We start from the raw sequence: 19094 nt of genomic DNA on the forward strand, positions 1-19094 counted from the left end.
TATGCAGGGGTTGGTGGTTCACTAGAGAGAAACTGAGTTTGGTCTTGATGCATCATCGTCCAAACATGTGGGTTGACGTGTTTGTTGAGAATAAGATACTGATGTGTCATAATCTGAAGACAAGTTCTGTGGGAGTCTGCAAACTTTCCCTGACACATACATGGTGAATGGCATCTTAGATACATCTATAGGCACAAATACACATTACAGATGTTGGTACTCATAAAACATTATACTATCAAGGCAGCAGGTGCAATTAGTGTAATCTCTGAATTTATTTTCCTTCTTATAAACTGCTGAAGTCTTTCGTCCATCCTTTCTCAAACTGTTGTGACAGTTTGATCATTTCAAAAAAAGCAACAGTTATAAAGTTTATGATATTCATCTCCCAGATGGTTGTCATGACAAAGGTTACAGATCCTCTGGTCATCCAATGACCTTCAGGATATTCACTCTACAATTACAGAAATCCTGTCTGTACTTTTGGTTTTCACACAACAAATACTTTCTCAGTTTGATCTCTGGTTTGAATCCTACATAGACATCACATGATCACATACTTCTGAGCTCACACTGACACTTTGGAATGAACTGACCTTTCAGACTCTGTTAAATCATTAGTTTCAACCAGTTGACGCTGCTACAACTTTAGAAAGTTGCGCAGCTTAATTATCTTTTGTTCAGATGTTTTTTCTTTCATAATTATTTAAGGTGTGATATTGAGTTTAACAGACTAAGACTTTTAAACATTAAATAGTACCAACTTTAAACATTTGTCCTATCTGACATCCAGTTACTTGGTTTCCCAATAGGTTTCCCCCAGGTAGTTTACATGAGCTCTTTGAAGGTACTACAGAATACATTGGAATAATATTCATCACATTGATAGAGATATAACTTATAATCAAATTACTAACACTCAGAGCTCTGATGTCATACTTCACTTAAGTAGAACAGTAAAGATGGATTAATATGTATTTGAAAACCCCTGCAGAATTGCTAAGGTGACCCTGTTTTTTGCAAAAAACTCCTGCACAACTGCAGAAGCCAGACTCTGGCCCAAAGTTAAAAGTTTGTGCTATGCCACCATGAATTATGTATTGAGGCAAACTTTACACAAGAAAACTTTATAAAGTTACTTGAAGCAAATATTTTTGTTAAGTTTATAATGATAATGAATGCTTTTAGTTTAGTTTATTCAAAAGTCATATTAGGTGAGCAATTTCAAGCGTTAATTTTTAGAGCATTAAAGATAAGGGTTTTATAGGGAAAAATAAATGTGACCAAAGTCTGATATATGATATCATAAACATAATACTTTACAGGTCAACGGGCTGCAGTAGTTCACTTAACTCGCTGCCAAATATCTTTTAAAACAACAGATTACAAGACATAAGCCAGGTGACATTTTTAACAGCGATACTTAATCTATCACTCATTGAAAACAACATATGACAAGGTCTGAAATATATAAAATATACAAAACAATTCATTATTTCCAATTTCACACCCTGGCATCCTATTACCAGCGCTTGAATCTAAAGTTTAAACAGGGAAGAGAAGTCACATGTTCAATTATGTCCTTGTTAATGTAGATGTTTTGAACCTTTACTTACTGTGTGATTTCAAACTACAACCTTACATCGAGCTTCAACCTGAGCGTCCACCTGTTTCCATTCATAACCTGTGTCCACACAGTTTAATTTTTATACCCTGAAGATGACATTTTCAGTCTTATAGACAAGCAATGAAATACTTTCCTGGCAGAGAGCAACATGGGGAAATGAATTTGACGTAAGGTTGTTGACAGCTGGATGCATTATACATTTGTGTGACTCAATGTGAGCTTTGCTGAACTGATTTAAACCATAAAGCAATTTTATATGGAGTAATGCCACCTGACAGGAAGAAATGAGCTGTGTGTTGTTGCCAAAATATTTCCTTATGACAAAATGATAAATGTTGCTTTATATCAGAGATCAAGATTACCCACAATACTGCAGTCTGCATAGACTGTATATACAGCATATGTAATCTATGACTGCCAGTATGCAACAGAAACTTTTCAGTGATTTATATTATTCCCATCAATGGTGACATCACATGGGGATGTAAAATGACCTATCGTTAAAAAAATGTATGCATCTGTGTGCTGGTTATTTCTTTATTGCTTCTTGTTATTTATACTGTAGCTTTTCCCATCAGTAACTATTCTGCCCAAATCTAACTGTCCTGGCGTCAGCACTTGATGTTTGGAGTCTCCTTATCCTGAAATAGCACTAGTAGTCATCACTCTCCATTATGTCTGCAGGCAGAACAACCTCGTAGGATGAACTCTCTTGTTATTCGTGTCCACTGTAACTTTGATGTAACGTTTGGCTGAATTTAATGAAGAGAAAATGGCTGCTGTTAACCAATGTTATCGGTTCAGTGTGTAACAGTTGGTGGTTTCTAGAGGTGAAGTTGCATATTGCAACCAACTGAAAACCCCTCACCCCTCAACTCATCCCTCCCTTCCAAGCATAGGAGAAACTAAGGAGGCCTTCAGAAAAGGAGGTCATCTAAAGAGCCAGTGTTTGGTTTGTCCATAGAAACATGGTGCAACATGGCGGAAAGAGCAGCTTCTCCGGATGCAGATATACGGGGGGGACATTCTAAAGTAACGAAAACATGATTCTTAGTCTCTGGTGATTATGAACACATGATTGGTATATTTCATTTCTCCCAATAGATCGACCAAATCCTACACACTGGACCTTAAGCTAGAAAGGTGTTCCTCTGTTTACCCCACACTTTGTCTTTCTTCTGCACTTCAACAATCTGTGCCGTCCTATTTTTAAAAAAATCCTGGTGCCAATCAAATCCTGTGCCCAGAAACAAATTTCATTTCAATTTTGTTAATTTACTCAGAGTTTAAGGAACTAAAATGCTGTACCCACTTTGAATATACATTTTGTAAAGGAGCAGATTCCTTGGTGTATTTTTTTCTGTTTTGTAATGATTTATTGTGTCGAGCCTCATCTTTATTCAGCTTAATAATCAGATATTGCTCTTCAGTATCACTCATATAAATCAAGTGGCAGGAGGTTACTCTATCACAAACCCTCATTATAGTTTGCGTAGATTCATTTTTAAGAGAAAAACACAAAGCAGCCATTAAATATTTCTAGACAGCATATATGAATAAAACAGCACATCCTCGAATTAATGTAAATTGATGATTTAAGTAAATTATCCTTTGGTAATTTCTTCACTGATCTCATGATTATTAGGTTTGAAAGTGATAATTAAAAAAGTTAACAGAATTTTCTCCATTGGTAAGATTTTATCAGGACTGAGTTGTCTTTGTTGAAATAAGAGACCAGCTTCATATGTTGGAACAAAGTCAATTTATACTTTTAACGCTGAAATTCAAAGTCTCTCACTTCACCATGTTCAGCAGGTCCGCTGTGAGTCACTCCTGATCCCACTAGATGGTACTGTTCACCACATGCTTTTATGTTTTTCTGCATTCCCATAGAAAAGCCTGTGCCATCATTATTGGAGCGGTTGGACGTCTCTTCTCTTTGGCAAAATAAACAAACTCAACATACACATTTTTCATTTTCCAGATATTTATTCTTAAAAATGACTCAGGATTTAGGAATTGCTTCGAGTGCCGGTCCTGACGTGGGCCCTCCCTCTCGCCACCTCCCACGTCAGCTGTGGATATTTCATGCAGCTGAGTAGTATGCCATCAACGCTCTACGGTGATCCTACTAGTTTAAAGCTTTGTCACAGAGAAATCAAAAGCTGCAATGACTTTCAATATATTGATATGGATAATAATTGCATAGGATAATAGCCATGCTGTACAATACACATACTTATAAAACAATATGTTAGAATGATTAGTACATATTCCCTAAAGTGTATACAGTTTTTCATTATTCTCAACATTTAAGTGCATCATATTATATGAATAATCTTTATATTAATGATCTGATACACAGTTATAGTGATTGGAAACATACAGTACATACATACAGCATAAGTAAACCTTAACCGAGTTTAGAGGGACATTGCGAAGCCCTTATAATGTAATACATACTGTCTGGTAAAATGATAGAACTTAGAAAATGGTATGCAGTGGAATGATAAAACTGTACACGACTGTCATACCAGATTATGGTGGTTATTTTCTTTTACATTGCTGAGTTTAGTTAATTCCTCTAGAACACAGTACGGGTTATCTACATGAAGCCACTCTCAGAGAAAACAAAACAAAAGAAAGCCATTTCTGTATCAAACAGAAGGTCAACATCTTGCATGCATTACTTTAGAAGTAGTAAAAATGTTAAATTAGTGAATAAGAGGGAGAAAAAAAAAATCATAAACGTCAACAACCGCATGCAGCAACAATGGTTATAATGTGAACAATTCCATAATGCTTCCAGCACCTCCTGATCTCACACCCTCACACAATCATAAGGCATGCCCCATTTAACTCCTGCACAACCACACTTGCAATGGCAGATACATCCTATAACTGGAATGGACTCTCCTCTTGTTTACCTTCATATGGTCAATACATGTGTAATGAAACCTGTAAATAAAACAAAAAGAAATCCACTCATTAGGCCTTATTTTGCTTTACAAGATACTTCAGTGACAGTCTCACACTGAATAGTGGCTCATCTCGTGATTTGTGGCCACAGGCTTATCAAACATACTGGTCGTCAGGCTTCCTCTTAATAATTGAATACTTACTCAGCGGACAGGCTGCTCAGTTCGTATTCCTCTGGCGGAGGTTCTTGTCTTTGTGGTTGTTAGTGGAATTAGTTTTCCTTTGGCAGGAAGCAAATGACACAATCAGTTCACACATCACACAGAAATGTGCTTAAACTGTAACTCTTGTCGAGAGAATGATTCACAAAACATGGGTTGATTCTAGTTCTGTTTAATCATTGTCGTCATTATTTATAGTAAGAAACAAAAATTTGCTTCTTCTCTGTTTCACCTCATTATTAATTAGATAATTTAGATTTTTGATGGAAATATATTTTTGAAAGCGGAATTTAGCATATTGTCTAACATGTTATAGACTTAATGGTAATTAAGTCTGGTTTAAAGGGGCATTCCACTGATTTTACACACAGACTGTGTTGTGTAATGTATTTTTCTGGCAACATTTTAAAGAAAATAACCCTGATGATTTTATCATAGTTATCAATTTGAATAACTGTGATCAGTGGTGAAAAAAATATTTAGTTGCAGTTGTAATAAACATGAAAGGGTAGATTACAACAACACATATCACCAATTTAACAGTGGTGGAGCATTACAGACATTTGGTATTGTTTCTTGTAGTATTAATAGTTATAAGGACATTGTATTTTTTTATCATTTACAACATCTGACAACAATTTTAGCTTCTTCTGTGAAGACATGTTTTATATAATTAGTATAATTATTTCAACATAATGTTTATCATCATTAGATATCTGTTTATACAAAAAAGAAATTGCTGTGCCGCCCACAGGAGGAGATATAATTGTTGACCAATACATAAATTAGCACTTTACTTCTTATGACTACATTATAGTTATAAACTGTGTATGAACTCTTTGATAAACATTTTAACAAAGAGCATCATGGATTTCGTAATCAGGACAATTTAAAGTATCCATGTCTGACGTCAAAATATTTCTTTGTGTTTTACTTAAAAAGCAGCAAAAAAATCAACACATATTGCTCCAAGTTATTTGTGACCCAGATTTGGGGGGTACATACATCATGAGCTCTACACACAGTCGACAGTGGATGCGTGATGGTGAGCTACAACAAAACACACATGGATGCACGGGGCTACACAGAGAGAAGGTAGTGAAGGCAAAAGGTTTATACTTACACTGGTCCAGCTGGGTCATCATCTGATGCAACAAGGAAAAATATGGAGAAATGAAGACCAACAAAATGAAATAATCGCAAGAAGGTAGTACAAGTTGATGCAAGGACAAAGAGTTTAGTTTAAATAAAGCGATGCAACACATATTGCATTCAGCCCTGAGCCTTATGAGGAGTTCTCCTTCAGCTCTACTGCAGGTGCAGCCTGTTTCATGGAATGAAAATGCAGCCTACAGATGAAATAAGAAAACAGTAAACAACGCGCTGTCATGCCGCAGCAAAAAAAGGACCCGGTGAGGTCATTAACAAACACACAGAGTGCAGTAGAAATCCAGCACAACAACACAATGAAACGCATGTGCAAGTGAGATCAATTACATACAGGTAATTTTAAAATGGAAAAAAGTAATACTGTTGTCATGCAAAGACAAGCAGCAATAACAAAGAACATCTGTTCACTCAGAGAGAGATCAATGAGAAGCTTTACTGTATGTAATAGCTCAAAGCCGTGTGAAACGGTGAGTAGAAACGAATGACGACCTCGAAATAGATTCAATTCTTTACAGCGACTTCTTGCATGCCATTTCATCGCTGTAGCAAGTTTGAGTTTGTTGCTAGAAATATGGGCATTTGTAACAAATAAAGAAAAGCTGAAAAGCTGAAGATGGAGGAAGCTTAACAGAAGTGCATCCTGTGCTGTGAACAGGAAAGATAAGAGGCTGAATGCTCATCGAAATTCATGACACATGCAGAGTCTCGCACTTACCACAAACATGATTTAGGTTATGCAATTTGGTGGAAAGGGGAGGATGGTATACATTAAAACAATCTGTAATCAGCAACCAACACTAACCCTAATTCAAAGTAAAACATGAATTATCTACATCTGTTTTGTGAGGTTGTAAAGTTTATCAAAATGAGTAAAAGACTTCAAGTGCAGCAGGAGTCCATCTCCTACCCTGTAATGATCCATAATGGTGATACATTTCTGTGCAGTGACTGTCACAAGGAGCTGTCTGTCATTCACTGCATGTTGGGCCTAATCAGCGTGTGACAACATCAAAAAGTCAGTTTGAGGGGGAAAAGGTCACCCAAATACCATTATTGCATGATTTATGATATAGCTAGTCTCTTGAAAATGAAATACTCAGCAGTATTAAAGGGAAAAAAGAATCCCAGGGTGATGAACGCTGGTTGTGTAGCTAAATGACGTGTCGTGGTTAAGCTCGCAGCAGCTTGGGGACGCAACAAGGTCCTTGGAAAGCTGTTAATAATTGAAACTGTCCACCTCCGCAACACTGCAGTATCATATTTCTCATGAATATTAAATGGATGAAATTGTCCTGACAAGGTGCGACCTCTTGCAACAGTGTCTGCCTATTGGGTCAACCTTGCCAGACTGAATTATTGAATGCGGGCACGGCACAGGGTCAGGTGACTCTGTTGGTGTCTCTGGTGAAAGGAATTAATTACATTAAAAAAGTCAAAATTGTACAATAAAGTCTGTGTCTGTTCAGGAATGTTAAAAACAGAGAAATAATAAAACAATTCAAGACACCACTTGCTGGTGACTCACCGTCTTGCATATCCTCAGGCTTCTTGCGCTTCTCATAAACAACGATGATGACGACCAGGATGATGATCTCGGCCAAAACTCCCAGGAGAGGCCATAAGGGGGCCAAGTGGCTGCGGACCCTCAGCACAGACTTCTCGTTGCGGCTGCTGATAATGTTGGTGGCGTTGCAGTGGTACTCGCCTGGATCTAGACTAATGTCCAGGTCGATAATGTGGAGCTCGGTGTAATTGTCTCTGCTGTTGATGAAGAAGCGTCCGGTTGAGTTGTCGATTTCCTACAGAGGCACATGAACAAAGATGCTTTTACTATTTTAGTTTACATCATGTTTAAATCAACATTTCAATCTGTATCTGTATAACAGGAACATTCGGAAATAACAAAGTGGTTTATAAGCTGGCTTATTGAACTGTTGCTCCTCTATTACTGTCAAATCCTTAAACTGTATTTTTACAGTTCCAATATGTTTCATCGATTTTATTTGTTATCTTTTTAACGCTTAATAAATTAAGTTCATCATAATTAAATCAAATGTTGTATAATATTTGCAAGGTATTCCATTTGACATAATTTCCTCAAAAACTCGATTCCTAGGCAAGAATATTTACAGTAATTTAGTGTAAGTGTGGTTTTAATTCAATCCTTAAAACAAGAATAAAATGTGACACTGTTATTTAGTGATAGACATTTTTTGTGTAAGGCAAAGTGAATTTTAACCTCTCAACCTTCAGCTGACTTTTCCCTCCTGTTAGAGTCGTCGTGGATTTGTTTGTGCAAAAATATAATTTTTTTTATTCGATTATCCAACTTCTTTTACCCCTTATGATTACATTTGTCAGCACAAATCACAATAATAGTAAATATACAGTTTTGTTGGTTCAGCATTTTAATACAAGTTTGCCACAAAACTAAATGTTACTTCTCTGTGTGTCGAGATCGGTCGAGATGTTACTGCGTCAGATTTGAACACACTAGAGCACCTGCAGTCCACAAATTAACGTTTATACAAATCTAATGATATAGTGTATAGTGTGTGTAGTTGTGTCATATACCCTTAAAACACCGTTCTCAAACTTCTTCCAGGTCCAGACAGGGTGAGGATAGCCCTGAGACTTGCAGTAGAGCACAGCAAGCTGGCCCTCATTCTTATTCTCACTGCGCTTGTGGCCTGTAATATCAGGAGCAGCTAAAACAGAGAAAATAGCAAGTAATAGTTACAATGATACAAAAGGTTCACAAAAATAAACTATTATAGGTCTAATGTGAGTGCAGTTATTTGGAAACTCAGGTGCAGTCATGTCAATGAGCTGCATGAAAATAATGTACGTGGGTGAAAATATGTGCTTTTTTATGTTTTCATTTTCTAGTTGGAATAAACAGCACTCTTACTAATGCATTTTTAAAGTAAACAATGGTAATGAAAATGGATAAATAAATCAATGTCAGGCACTAAACAGCTGCTTTACTGTTATCACTTCAAATAATAATAGCGATAATTATTAAGTTGTATTTATGTAATGTACTATTCCAGTAAGATGCACAAAGCACAGAGTGAGACAGCTAAAAGAAGCATTTCCTGCAGGGAGGAAATGATGCAACAAATGTACTATAATCTCAAAGTACACAATATAAAAGAAACAACAAAATAATTAAACATGCAGGATGTTGTGTATTTTTTACTAATCTACAAGATAAAAACAATTCTCTTTTTCAAGTCTTTCATGACAGAGAGAATATACAATAGGAAACTGACTAGTCTGTGAGAAGAGAAGTGAAATATGGACATCAAAAATGTCGACATTTGATGATGACATTTGATGATGTCTGTATAATTCTTTGTATTGTTATAATTCTCTTAATTTTTGCCTGCACGAATATAATTAGTTTATTTGCCTGGACCAACAGAATTTTTACCATAAAATAAATGTAAACGGCGACAGTAGAGAAGGCTGACCACATTCTGCGGTTGGGACATAATCCTTTGCCATCAGACAAACAAGACACCATCTGCTGCCACTGAGCCGGGCATTGGTTAGATGGAGGTGTCAAGGGCGCCGGCTGCCCCTGAGCTGCCAGCAGAGCCGCTTGAAAATCACAGGTCCTCGCATGACAGGGCTGCTGGTGGCTCAAGGCCACACAGGCCATTTTTATTGGTGACATCTCTAATGTGGCCTTGAAACTAACAAAGATGCCTGTAGCTCACAAATCAACACCTACATTTAACTTCAATGGAGGCGTTGCCTGATGGAGCCGCCTCAAAGGTGTAGACACACGTGTACACTCCAGCGTCGTCTCCCCTTGGTTTCCTCAGCCTGCAGAGCATAAACACACCTCACATGAACCCACAACCGACAGTTAAACACAGACACACACACACACAGAAGAATTTGCCGTGACTCCCACCTGTACTCGGTGTTCTTATTCGGACTGCGTGTGTCCGGGATCTCCTCGCCATCCTTCATCCAGTAGCTCTCCTCGGGGACATTGTAGGCGCTGGTCAGGTTGCACTGCAGTGTGAAAGCGTCGCCTTCCACTGGAAGTGTGATGTGTTCGGAGGCGGTGATTGATGGCTCTGTAAAAAGAGACACAGATCAGCTACCACAGAGGGGATGCTTGCTAGGACTCGTGGGTGAGGGTGTGTTGGAAGATGTAAACAAGGCAAAAATGATTCAGACAAGACAACCACACTTTATATAAGATACAGAGTTATAGATAATATAAAAGAAACAGAGTTGCTCAGTGGGTGGAATTCATTGGTGCATCCGGCGTTCCTGAAATAGGAATCCATTCATTTTCAGGCGAAACTGAAATATCAGTACAATAGATGTAAATCTGTAATAGTAAATACCTGCTTCTTTGATCAAACTTAAACCTACTAGCCTGTGTACAATCAGGTACAACTCCCATGGCGCATTTCAGTAAGAAGCATCCAATCTCCATGCTTCATTTTCTGTTACGTGTGGGACTAATGAGCAGAAGCTAAAGAACAGGCTTTTCACAAAAACTTGATAATACAATCAGGAGGTTAAATAGCTCAGTTCTAGATGAATTCTGCAGGTGTCACTGTGTTGTGGTCTGCAAGCTTTTGTATGGTGGCCTCACACAAGCGGGAAAATAAATGCAAAAGTGACTACGCAACTAAAAGATCCACACAAAACGATGGATGCTGACAATGAAATGAGCAGAGTTACTTCCTGCAGTCAAGTAAAGCCGTCGTTTGTGAAAAACATGTCAAGCCAGTCGAAGATTGAGGAGTTATGGTGCAGGTACTTGAAGCAGCCAAAAAGGTACGACACCAACATCAGACAAGCATCAAATTTGAAGTGTCGACTGACTGTTACGATGGCTGTCTTGAACGTAGAAATTAACTCTTCTCGTTTCATTTCCTACATCCGTTGTCGCTCGCTTCCATTGTGATTGTGTCTCCGTTGTGTGGCTTTTGCGGTAGTGTTGTCACTTTTGCATTTGCGTTGTGGCTCCTGCATTTGTGCTTTCGTTAATGAGCTGGTGTGCAACGTCTCGGCCACCGTCTAGTTTTCAGCCACCTGCCGCTCTTAAATTACAAAGCTGGGCAGTAAACTTATTGCAAAGTTACCTTCTCTGAATATCAGGGAGACCAGTGACTAGTTTGTCCCCCAAATCCTTTTTATGAAGAACAAAGCTACTGAGGTTACAAGAACTTAATTGTGCAGGTTATTCTACCACAACTGACTCAGCATTTATAAAAGACATGTTCATGTTAGCAGCCAGTAAAGACGACTGTAGGTCAAGATCTTTCTCATAATCTAGAGATATGAAGTCACTCTGGAGTAGACCCCAACACTCTACAATTATATGTGTCGTAGTAGTTTATATTCTGCTTAAACCTTTTTATCCACATCTTGCTTAAACAAGTAGACACCGGTGAAACTGAAACTCTATTTGGCCAGCACATACGCACATCACAGTACAGACTTCACAATTGGTGAATAAATGAAACCATCAGTTCCATCAACTACTTTGACTACATGAAATCTAAGTCTACGTGAATTAGAAGGGAGATGAAGGGAAACCGGACTCTACAGACTGAGGTATGTACTGAACTAAGGAACTAGCACAACACAAAAATACTACTCAACTCTGCTTGTAAAAGAAAACACGAGGATGAGTTGGTTGTGTTTTTCTTCATTTTCCAGGTCTGTAGGGGAGGATGGCGCCTACGGAGGAAGCTAGCGGTCCTCTGGAGAGGATCGAGGGAGACTGAATCACACAGGAACTGTTAAATATGGCTGCTGGGGGGGAGGGGTGATAGTGGTGGGGGGAGTCCTCTACACTGACCACTCACTCTGCAGCACCGTTATAGTGGCCTGAGCACGGATCCAGGTGGTGGCTGGATTTTGATGCAGGTCGTTACGTCGTGGGTCATTGCTGGCTCTGCACTCGTAGGTCCCGGCGTCGTCCAGCGTGAGACGAGAGACGGCCAGCACGCTCACGGCATTGGTGCCGTAGGCCGTGCTGATGGACACCCGACGCTTGCGGGCGCCGTCCCACAGTTGCCTGAAAGAATCGGCTCGGTTGATCTCAGAGTACCACCACTGGATCTCTGGGGTGGGGTTTCCCACCACGTCACAGTACAGCTCAAAGACGTCGCCTGTGAGTTTAGTCTCGGAAAGAGGGGATTTCACAAAGCCGGCTGGTGAAGGTGGAGGTTTGTGGGACGACATGTCCAGAGATAAGCCCAAAAAAAAGGGAAACAGGTGTGGGATGGAAAGGTGAGAAAACGACAGGGTAAATTAAAAAGGAACCAGAAAGGAAAGGGAAAAAAACAGATCATGTGAAATAATCAAAAAAAGACAATGAAAAATAACATTGAAATTTAAAACATAAAACATAAAACAAAGGTGAATTAAAGTGTTTGAAGAAAAAGAAAATATAACATATGGGCTGCAACTAATGATTGTTTTCATCATCAATTTTTTTTTATCTTCTGAATCAATTATATTTACTCATGCAATTGTTTGGTCAATAAAATGCTAAGAAGAAGTGAATAAATATCCATATATATAAAACAATAATTCTCATAATTGATTAGTCTGCATTTTCATTATGCTTAAAGCAGATATGACAAAAAAGCAGATGTGAGGATGTAAAACAAGATCATATTTGGCCATTTTGAGGGAAAATTTAGCATAGTTGCTGATTAATTTTCTGTCGGTGGACTAATGGATCAATTGTTTCTTATAAATCAAACATCATCCTCAGACTGTGTGCAGTGGTCACATCAATATTTAGGGTAGCGCAGAGAGCAGGAGAGAGAGACGACCTCAGATGTGCTGCAGCCATTATTACTGCTATTCCTGGGAAGCTTTAATTTGATTCTGCTGGGACGCCCCTGCACGGCTGCTCTCACTTGGTTAATGTTCAATTAATAAAATCTTTTAAATTTGTGCCCCGGCTCACACAGCGCTCACAACCAAAAGTCCTCCAAGTGACCTTGACGTTATTATAATAATAATAATATAATACTACATGCCGTCAGTGTGATGATCATTAGTGCTCAGAGAAGCTTGTTTATATAATAATTCAATCATGGAGAGACCAGACACCAAACTGTACTGTTCATTTCACTGGATTGAAATGTCCCAATCTCAGAGGCCAACGCAATAGAAGAGTAACAATTGATCATGGCTGCTCATAGAGGAGGAGGAGGAGGACGACGAGGGGCTGTAGTCATGAGCCTGGTCTATAGGCACTGTGTAGCGTGCACATGAGATTGAGGAGATTTATAGAAGCTGCAGCTCTAAGTCTCTGGGGAGCGTGTGGGCGCATTGGTAATAGACCCCATCCGTTTCCATAGAAGCAATCTACGGCAACAAAGTCGGAAGCAGAAGAGACAGACAACCAGACCAGGCAGATCATCACAAGACGGACAATCAGGGTTGTTTTTTTTTCAACTGACATCATACCCCCGCTGTACAGCCCACGACGAGTCATCAAGCCCTGTATAGATTCCTGTGAATATATAAGGACCAGTTAACAACACAAGTGGGGCTGAACAGTAAAAGCAACACCTCAGCTCCGAACATAGAAATGCTGAGAGACAAATCCTGACACCTCTGGAAGTCGAGATGTGCTGAGCCAGTCACACTGTGCCGGCACGCCACTGTTCCGTACACGTCTGAATGATGTCACTCATGTCACATGGATGTTTGTTTGCTTTTGGAGCGTGGTCGCATGTGTCTAGTGTGTGTGATCCGAATATTCTAAAGATTATTTTATCAAATTAATCAATTAATAGTTTGCTATGTAAAACATCAGAAACAGTAGAAATGCTCAGTGTCCTACAGCACAAGGTGACATCATTTAACATCCGATTCCAAAACCCACAATATTCTCTAATTAGGCTATTCTGGAATTATCTTTAAATAGACAGTCAAATTAATGAAGACATTGTTGCTGGTCTGCTTAGAGCTATATAGGCTGAATTGCATTGAAAAAAAATTTGATTATGACTTCAGAACATCCTGATTCATTTCACAATCTTTTAATATCCTTAATCTTTGAAAATAACTATGAATGCAACTAATCTTTTTCATTAATTTATTTCTCTTAGCCCAAGGGGGCTCCTTAAATTGACCCAACTAACATATACATTTTATTTTTTACAATAATCTCTGAATGCCAACCAAGTTAAAAGCAGCCATACAAACTTGCTCTTTTCTTATTAAAACAAATTGTATGTATTGTGTATTGCCTGTAAACACATCTCACCTTATTTTTGGAAAACAAATCGTTTTTTTTCTTTTTCGGTTTTATATGCTTGTTCTAATTTGGATTAAATGACTGACTTTTGTTTGTATTATTGTTGGTATATATAAGTGCCAAAGTGTATTATGTTTATGCTGTTAAATGACTAAACTGAACCCCTTTCAAATGGCCTCATTATCATGTTATGTTATTAAAATTATCATTACACTTTTTAATAGAATAACATGAAGAGTCAGGGTTTAAATCTGTGCCGATCTCTGGTTGAGTCGTCAAACTGTACAATCGTTTGTAGTTTGACAACTGCCCGGAGCAAACTGACATTCCAAGTCACTGTTTAAAGGAGTATGAATATGATTTAATTTAAAATAGTAAGATTGATATACTTTGATGCAGTCTAGTCATTGTGCGCTTTAAAAATGGCCTCTTGAATTTAATCAAAAAGGTTTATACTCTTACAAACTGAGCTGAGTAAGGAAAGTCATTACTTTTACAATAGAAGGAATATCATTTGTTTTATGTGGAAGAACAGTAAATCAGAGCTGAAACAATTAGCTGCATTGATAATAAATTAAATATATTAGATTTGTTCATTTTTTAAGCTAAACTGCGAAGTGTTAGTTCCAATCAATAAAATTGATATTCAAGCCCGACTGCAAAATAACTGGTCCCGGCGTCATCCTGGTCCTTTTGACTTCAAGCATAAGATGTGTTATATATTTCACTATACGTTGTTGTACAATTTGCAATACACTTTGTCTTCTATTTACTCCACTAATCAATCAATCATCAATTATAACTAATAAGAAAATACAAATACAGTCAAATATATTGAACTTGAATTTAAAAATTAAAACATTTATGTTAAATGCAAACACATCCGCATTGTTTATTCTGCTGCCATTGGCATCTACTGGAGAACAAATCATGTAAACGTGATACAGCCAACAGCAATGCTAGCCTATAATATCTACTAATAATATTCGATATATACTCTACTAAGACACTCTTTGGACTCTTACAAACAAGAAGACAAGATCACACTCCCTAGCTATTCAAGCCATTACATGAAACCAGCATTCTGAGCTTTATCTGCCGTAGCACTGATTGATGAAGAAATGTGAAGAGTGGGTGTGCAGCATAGGAGGAGATACGTAATGCATTCCTACACGTGGTCAGCTCGGGGGGAAGGTCCGGAGCTGAGATTCACTCATTCTCACACAGTGCCTGCAATGAGACAGAAGCTTCACTTACAGCGCACACTTACAAATGCTCGGCTAAGATGGAGCCACACTGCCCCGATCTGTTCGCTGGAGATGAGATTTATGAGCGGGGAGTCATTTGCACAAGTAGAAGTGCGCCGAGAAATCAATGCCATCCTGCAGTGCGGTGCATCTCGACGAAGAGTTAACAGATTCACTGTTGCAGGAGGACATTAAAGCCATGGTTCCCAGTGCAGCATCTCTGCTCTAAAAATAGAGGCATGCAGCAAAATGGACTGATGCTATTTACAGAGCAGCACTTTGAAGGTCCTCCATCTAATTACATTGGCTATGGGTTTTTTTTCCTGTTACAGAAACCTGGAGTGATGCAGGGAATTATCTCACCCTGCAGGAAGAGTTATAAGGATACACTTCTGGAGACTAAACGCTGAATTACTAATAATATACATCCTTACGTATCTCAGCAGACAGCAAGCGTGCAGCATGTTGATCGTGTGTGTGTGTGTGTGTGTGTGTGTGTGTGTGTGTGTGTGTGTGTGTGTGTGTGTGTGTGTGTGTATAAACACTTTTGTTGCCTCTTTGGGACCTTTTCCAGAATTAACACTGACCTAATCAGGACGAGTGGACCTCATGGGGACAAAACCCTGGTCCTTATGAGGCAAAACATAATTTATGGGGTCCCTGTTAAGGTTGGTGAATTGTGATTAGGTTGGGGTTAGGAATGAATTAGTCATGGTTAAGGTTAGGGAAAATGTTTTGGTCAGGCTGTCCACAACATGGAATTCAATGCAACGTCCTAATAAGGATAGCTGTGTAAACCTCTGTTTGTATGTGTGTGCCTTTATACTCAGTTTTGTTACATCTTTAAAACCTTTTCCAGCACAAACCAGTAGATTACATTGGGACCAAACCCTGGCTCTAATGAGGCAAAACATAATTTCTGAGGTTAAGGTTAGGTAATATATGAATATACTGTATGGTAATATATGAATTGTTATTGGTTAAGTCTAGGATTAGGCATGAATTGGTCCTGGTTGAGGTGAATTGTGAAAAACAAGTGGTTAGGTTAAGGCTGGGGTTAGGTATGAATTGGTCAGAGTTAAAGGGATAGTTCACCCAGAAATGAAAATTCACTCATCTATCTACTCACCACTACCGATGGAGGGTTGGGTTTGAATGTTTGAGTCCACAAAAAGCTTTTGGAGTGTTGGGGGTTAAATGCATTATAGCCAAATCCAATACAATTAAAGTAAATGGTGACCACTTATTAAACGTAAAAAAAAAAATGCCATCCAAGCATTGCCATAAACACGGACATTCAAATTCAACTGGAAAAATGATCATTTACCCCATGTTTTTAGCCTTAATAACAGTGGACATTTAGGCTAAAAACGTGGGCTAAATGACGCCACTTTGAGACACATTTTCATTTTTGGGTAAACTATCCCTTTAAGGTTAGTGATATGGGTTTTGTGTGTGTGTGTGTGTGTGTGTGTGTGTGTGTGTGTGTGTGTGTGTGTGTGTGTGTGTGTGTGTGTGCGTGCGTGACACCATTCCTCCATGTGTGTCCTGTCCTGGCCCAGTGTAATGAGCAGTAACTTGTCCTTGCTGAGTGAAGGGCTCATGTTTCCACTCTGTATTCAGCTCCACACGTCAAAGGACATTTTAGGGACATCGCACAGGCCTCTGCTGAGAAGCACATCATCCGAACGGATACACATTGTGGCCCATCAATGATTTATTGACCCTTCATTTTAAACTGCAGGGAAGGAAAAGGAAGCGCCGCGCTTTTACCTTCGACTGGTTTCAGGGATTATCTAATGACACTTGGCGGCTGCGGACACATTCGTGCTGCTTAACAACACACACGTCCCGTAATGGTTCGTCTCGACATCCTTCCCTGAAAGCCGCATTATTCTGTTCTCCCTTTTCCCAACGCCATGTTGTCGGGTTACTAGCATCATGTCTGAGAGGAGATCTGGTTCTCTTACCGTTCTGAGAGGAGACGGGCTGCAGCATCAGCGCCCCGAGTATCAGCACCGAGAAGGACATGACTGCAGCTCGGGCTTTTCCAGGTGTCATCTTCGGGGACGAGGAGACGGAAATGCCGGTAGAGGCGAGATTAAAGAAAAGGGGAGGGGGGGGTGACCTGAGCGGGGATGTGGTGGGTGAGTGATGCGGCGTGGATCCGTCCGAGGCTCCCACACACCGACCGTGTCACGCAGGGAGGAGAGAGGGAGGTGTCGCTGGGTGGACTAGCGGGAGCCTGGAGTACTGCTGCCGGATACCTGCGCTTCTGCCGCCGCCGCTGCTGTCAGCTCCGGTGCGCCGCGGGAGCCACCTTCCTTTTAACCCCCTCCGTCTAATCCCAAATCCCGCGAGATCTCAGAGGACAGCGGGGACAGGCGGGCGACGTCCCATCATAAAGAGGAGCAGAAATCTAATATATCAAAACAATAACTCCTTTATTGATTTATTTTTCTTACATCAGAATCATTTGCCAGTGAATATCATTCATGAAAGCAGCCTTTAGCCACATTTAACATTTAACATTAACATTAACATTAACATTAACATTAACATTAACATTAAACTCTAGTTTAACTAGTTTTGCTAATGTAAATAGTCTACTGTTGCTATGGTTACCTGCAATTTAATAGAGCTGTGGATTGTTTCTGCCGACCAATCAGAAGCCAGTGTTTCTCAGGTGTTGCTACAGGATTCTCCAAATATGAACAGCATGGAGAAAGTGAGCATGTGTCCAGGGCCCCAATGGGGGCCCTTCGCCAGAAAATGTATTATGAGACTCTTTTCTTGCTGTGTAGCATTTGTTGTTTTTAAAATATTGGAGTAAATATGATTTTGAGAATGTTACCTGATTGTAAGATTCAATGTTTTGTAAAATAGCAGATTAAATCATAATATATAGGCTACGATGTATTAAGACTGTGTCTGACGCTTCATGTCTTCTTAACCTAAAGCGATATATGCTGTGTGGTTTCAAGTTGCTCTCAGGCACACCCAGTCTTCATAAACTATTTTGCATGTGTGGGTAGGGGTCTGTTGTGAGTTTGTGTCCAGAGCCTGTGGTCATGATAATCCATCCATGACAGTACTCAGTGCTTAACAAAGTGCCACTATGTCTTAAACTGTGCCTTGGGTCAAGCGGTCACAGGCTGACTAAGCCCTGACCTCAAAGGCACATGCACAGGCTTTAAGAAGACTTTTAATCCTATTCCACTTTGAACTAATGGAGGCTAATGGAGTCCCACACCTACAACACAGTAGCCTCATTCATTTGCTGCATTCATCTACTACAGTGCATGTTCTGATTACACCAGCATATTCCTTGTCTGTTTCAACTATCAAACACATTTTCATTTTTATTCAATGAGGGCCTATTGTTAACTATTTTCAACTGTAAGTTGTATAATGCAGGATAATTTAAGAAAGATTTTAATTGATATATTTTATTAAACTTTGTCAGAATTTACATAATGTCAGATAGGCCACTGTTGATTATAATAATGAAAAAGTATCCAGGACATATAGAAGTCAGAGTCGCTCCTGCACAGACAATCAGAAACCTGGATAATGTTGGATTCATTCAGAGATATGAGGAACCAGGTTTCCCTCACATCATGTCCTGAGTATGATCACGATCAGGG

At 39.2% G+C, this 19094-nt stretch overlaps 1 protein-coding gene across 5 annotated transcripts; it reads right to left on the bottom strand.

The window, feature by feature from the left end:
* Positions 1–3596: 3596 nt before the first annotated feature.
* Positions 3597–17780, bottom strand: LOC118109247 (neuroplastin). Of its 5 annotated transcripts, XR_004696800.2 has the most exons (10): positions 17418–17780; positions 11784–12131; positions 9863–10031; positions 9677–9771; positions 8512–8645; positions 7463–7736; positions 6845–6925; positions 5891–5900; positions 4750–4826; positions 3597–4585 (listed from the first exon to the last, which is right to left on the bottom strand). XR_004696800.2 is itself a non-coding variant. In XM_035156199.2 (9 exons), exons 1-8 carry the CDS (start codon positions 17506–17508, stop codon positions 4766–4768), a joined length of 1194 nt encoding a protein of 397 aa, XP_035012090.1. In that variant the 5' UTR covers positions 17509–17779; the 3' UTR covers positions 3597–4585; positions 4750–4765. The 5 variants fall into 5 exon arrangements, 4 of the variants coding, with proteins under 4 accessions (XP_035012090.1, XP_035012091.1, XP_035012092.1 ...); XM_035156199.2 differs by lacking the exon at positions 6845–6925 and having other exon boundaries at positions 5891–5912; positions 17418–17779; XM_035156200.2 differs by lacking the exon at positions 6845–6925 and having other exon boundaries at positions 17418–17778.
* Between the last annotated feature and the right edge of the window lie 1314 nt (positions 17781–19094).

Source organism: Hippoglossus stenolepis, chromosome 5 (genome assembly GCF_022539355.2).
Source record: "Hippoglossus stenolepis isolate QCI-W04-F060 chromosome 5, HSTE1.2, whole genome shotgun sequence".
NCBI lineage: Eukaryota > Metazoa > Chordata > Actinopteri > Pleuronectiformes > Pleuronectidae > Hippoglossus > Hippoglossus stenolepis.

What these genes read in the sequence shown, in the direction of transcription:
- LOC118109247 (XM_035156199.2), bottom strand. Translation starts at nt 17,508, where the DNA reads ATGACACCTGGAAAAGCCCGAGCTGCAGTCATGTCCTTCTCGGTGCTG. An exon ending in AATAAGAACACCGAGTACAG is followed by an intron (nt 9,772 to 9,862) that starts GTGGGAGTCACG and finishes TATGCTCTGCAG; the next exon opens with GCTGAGGAAACCAAGGGGAG. An exon ending in CGCCTCCATTGAAGTTAAAT is followed by an intron (nt 8,646 to 9,676) that starts GTAGGTGTTGAT and finishes TCTCTGTTTTAG; the next exon opens with CTGCTCCTGATATTACAGGC.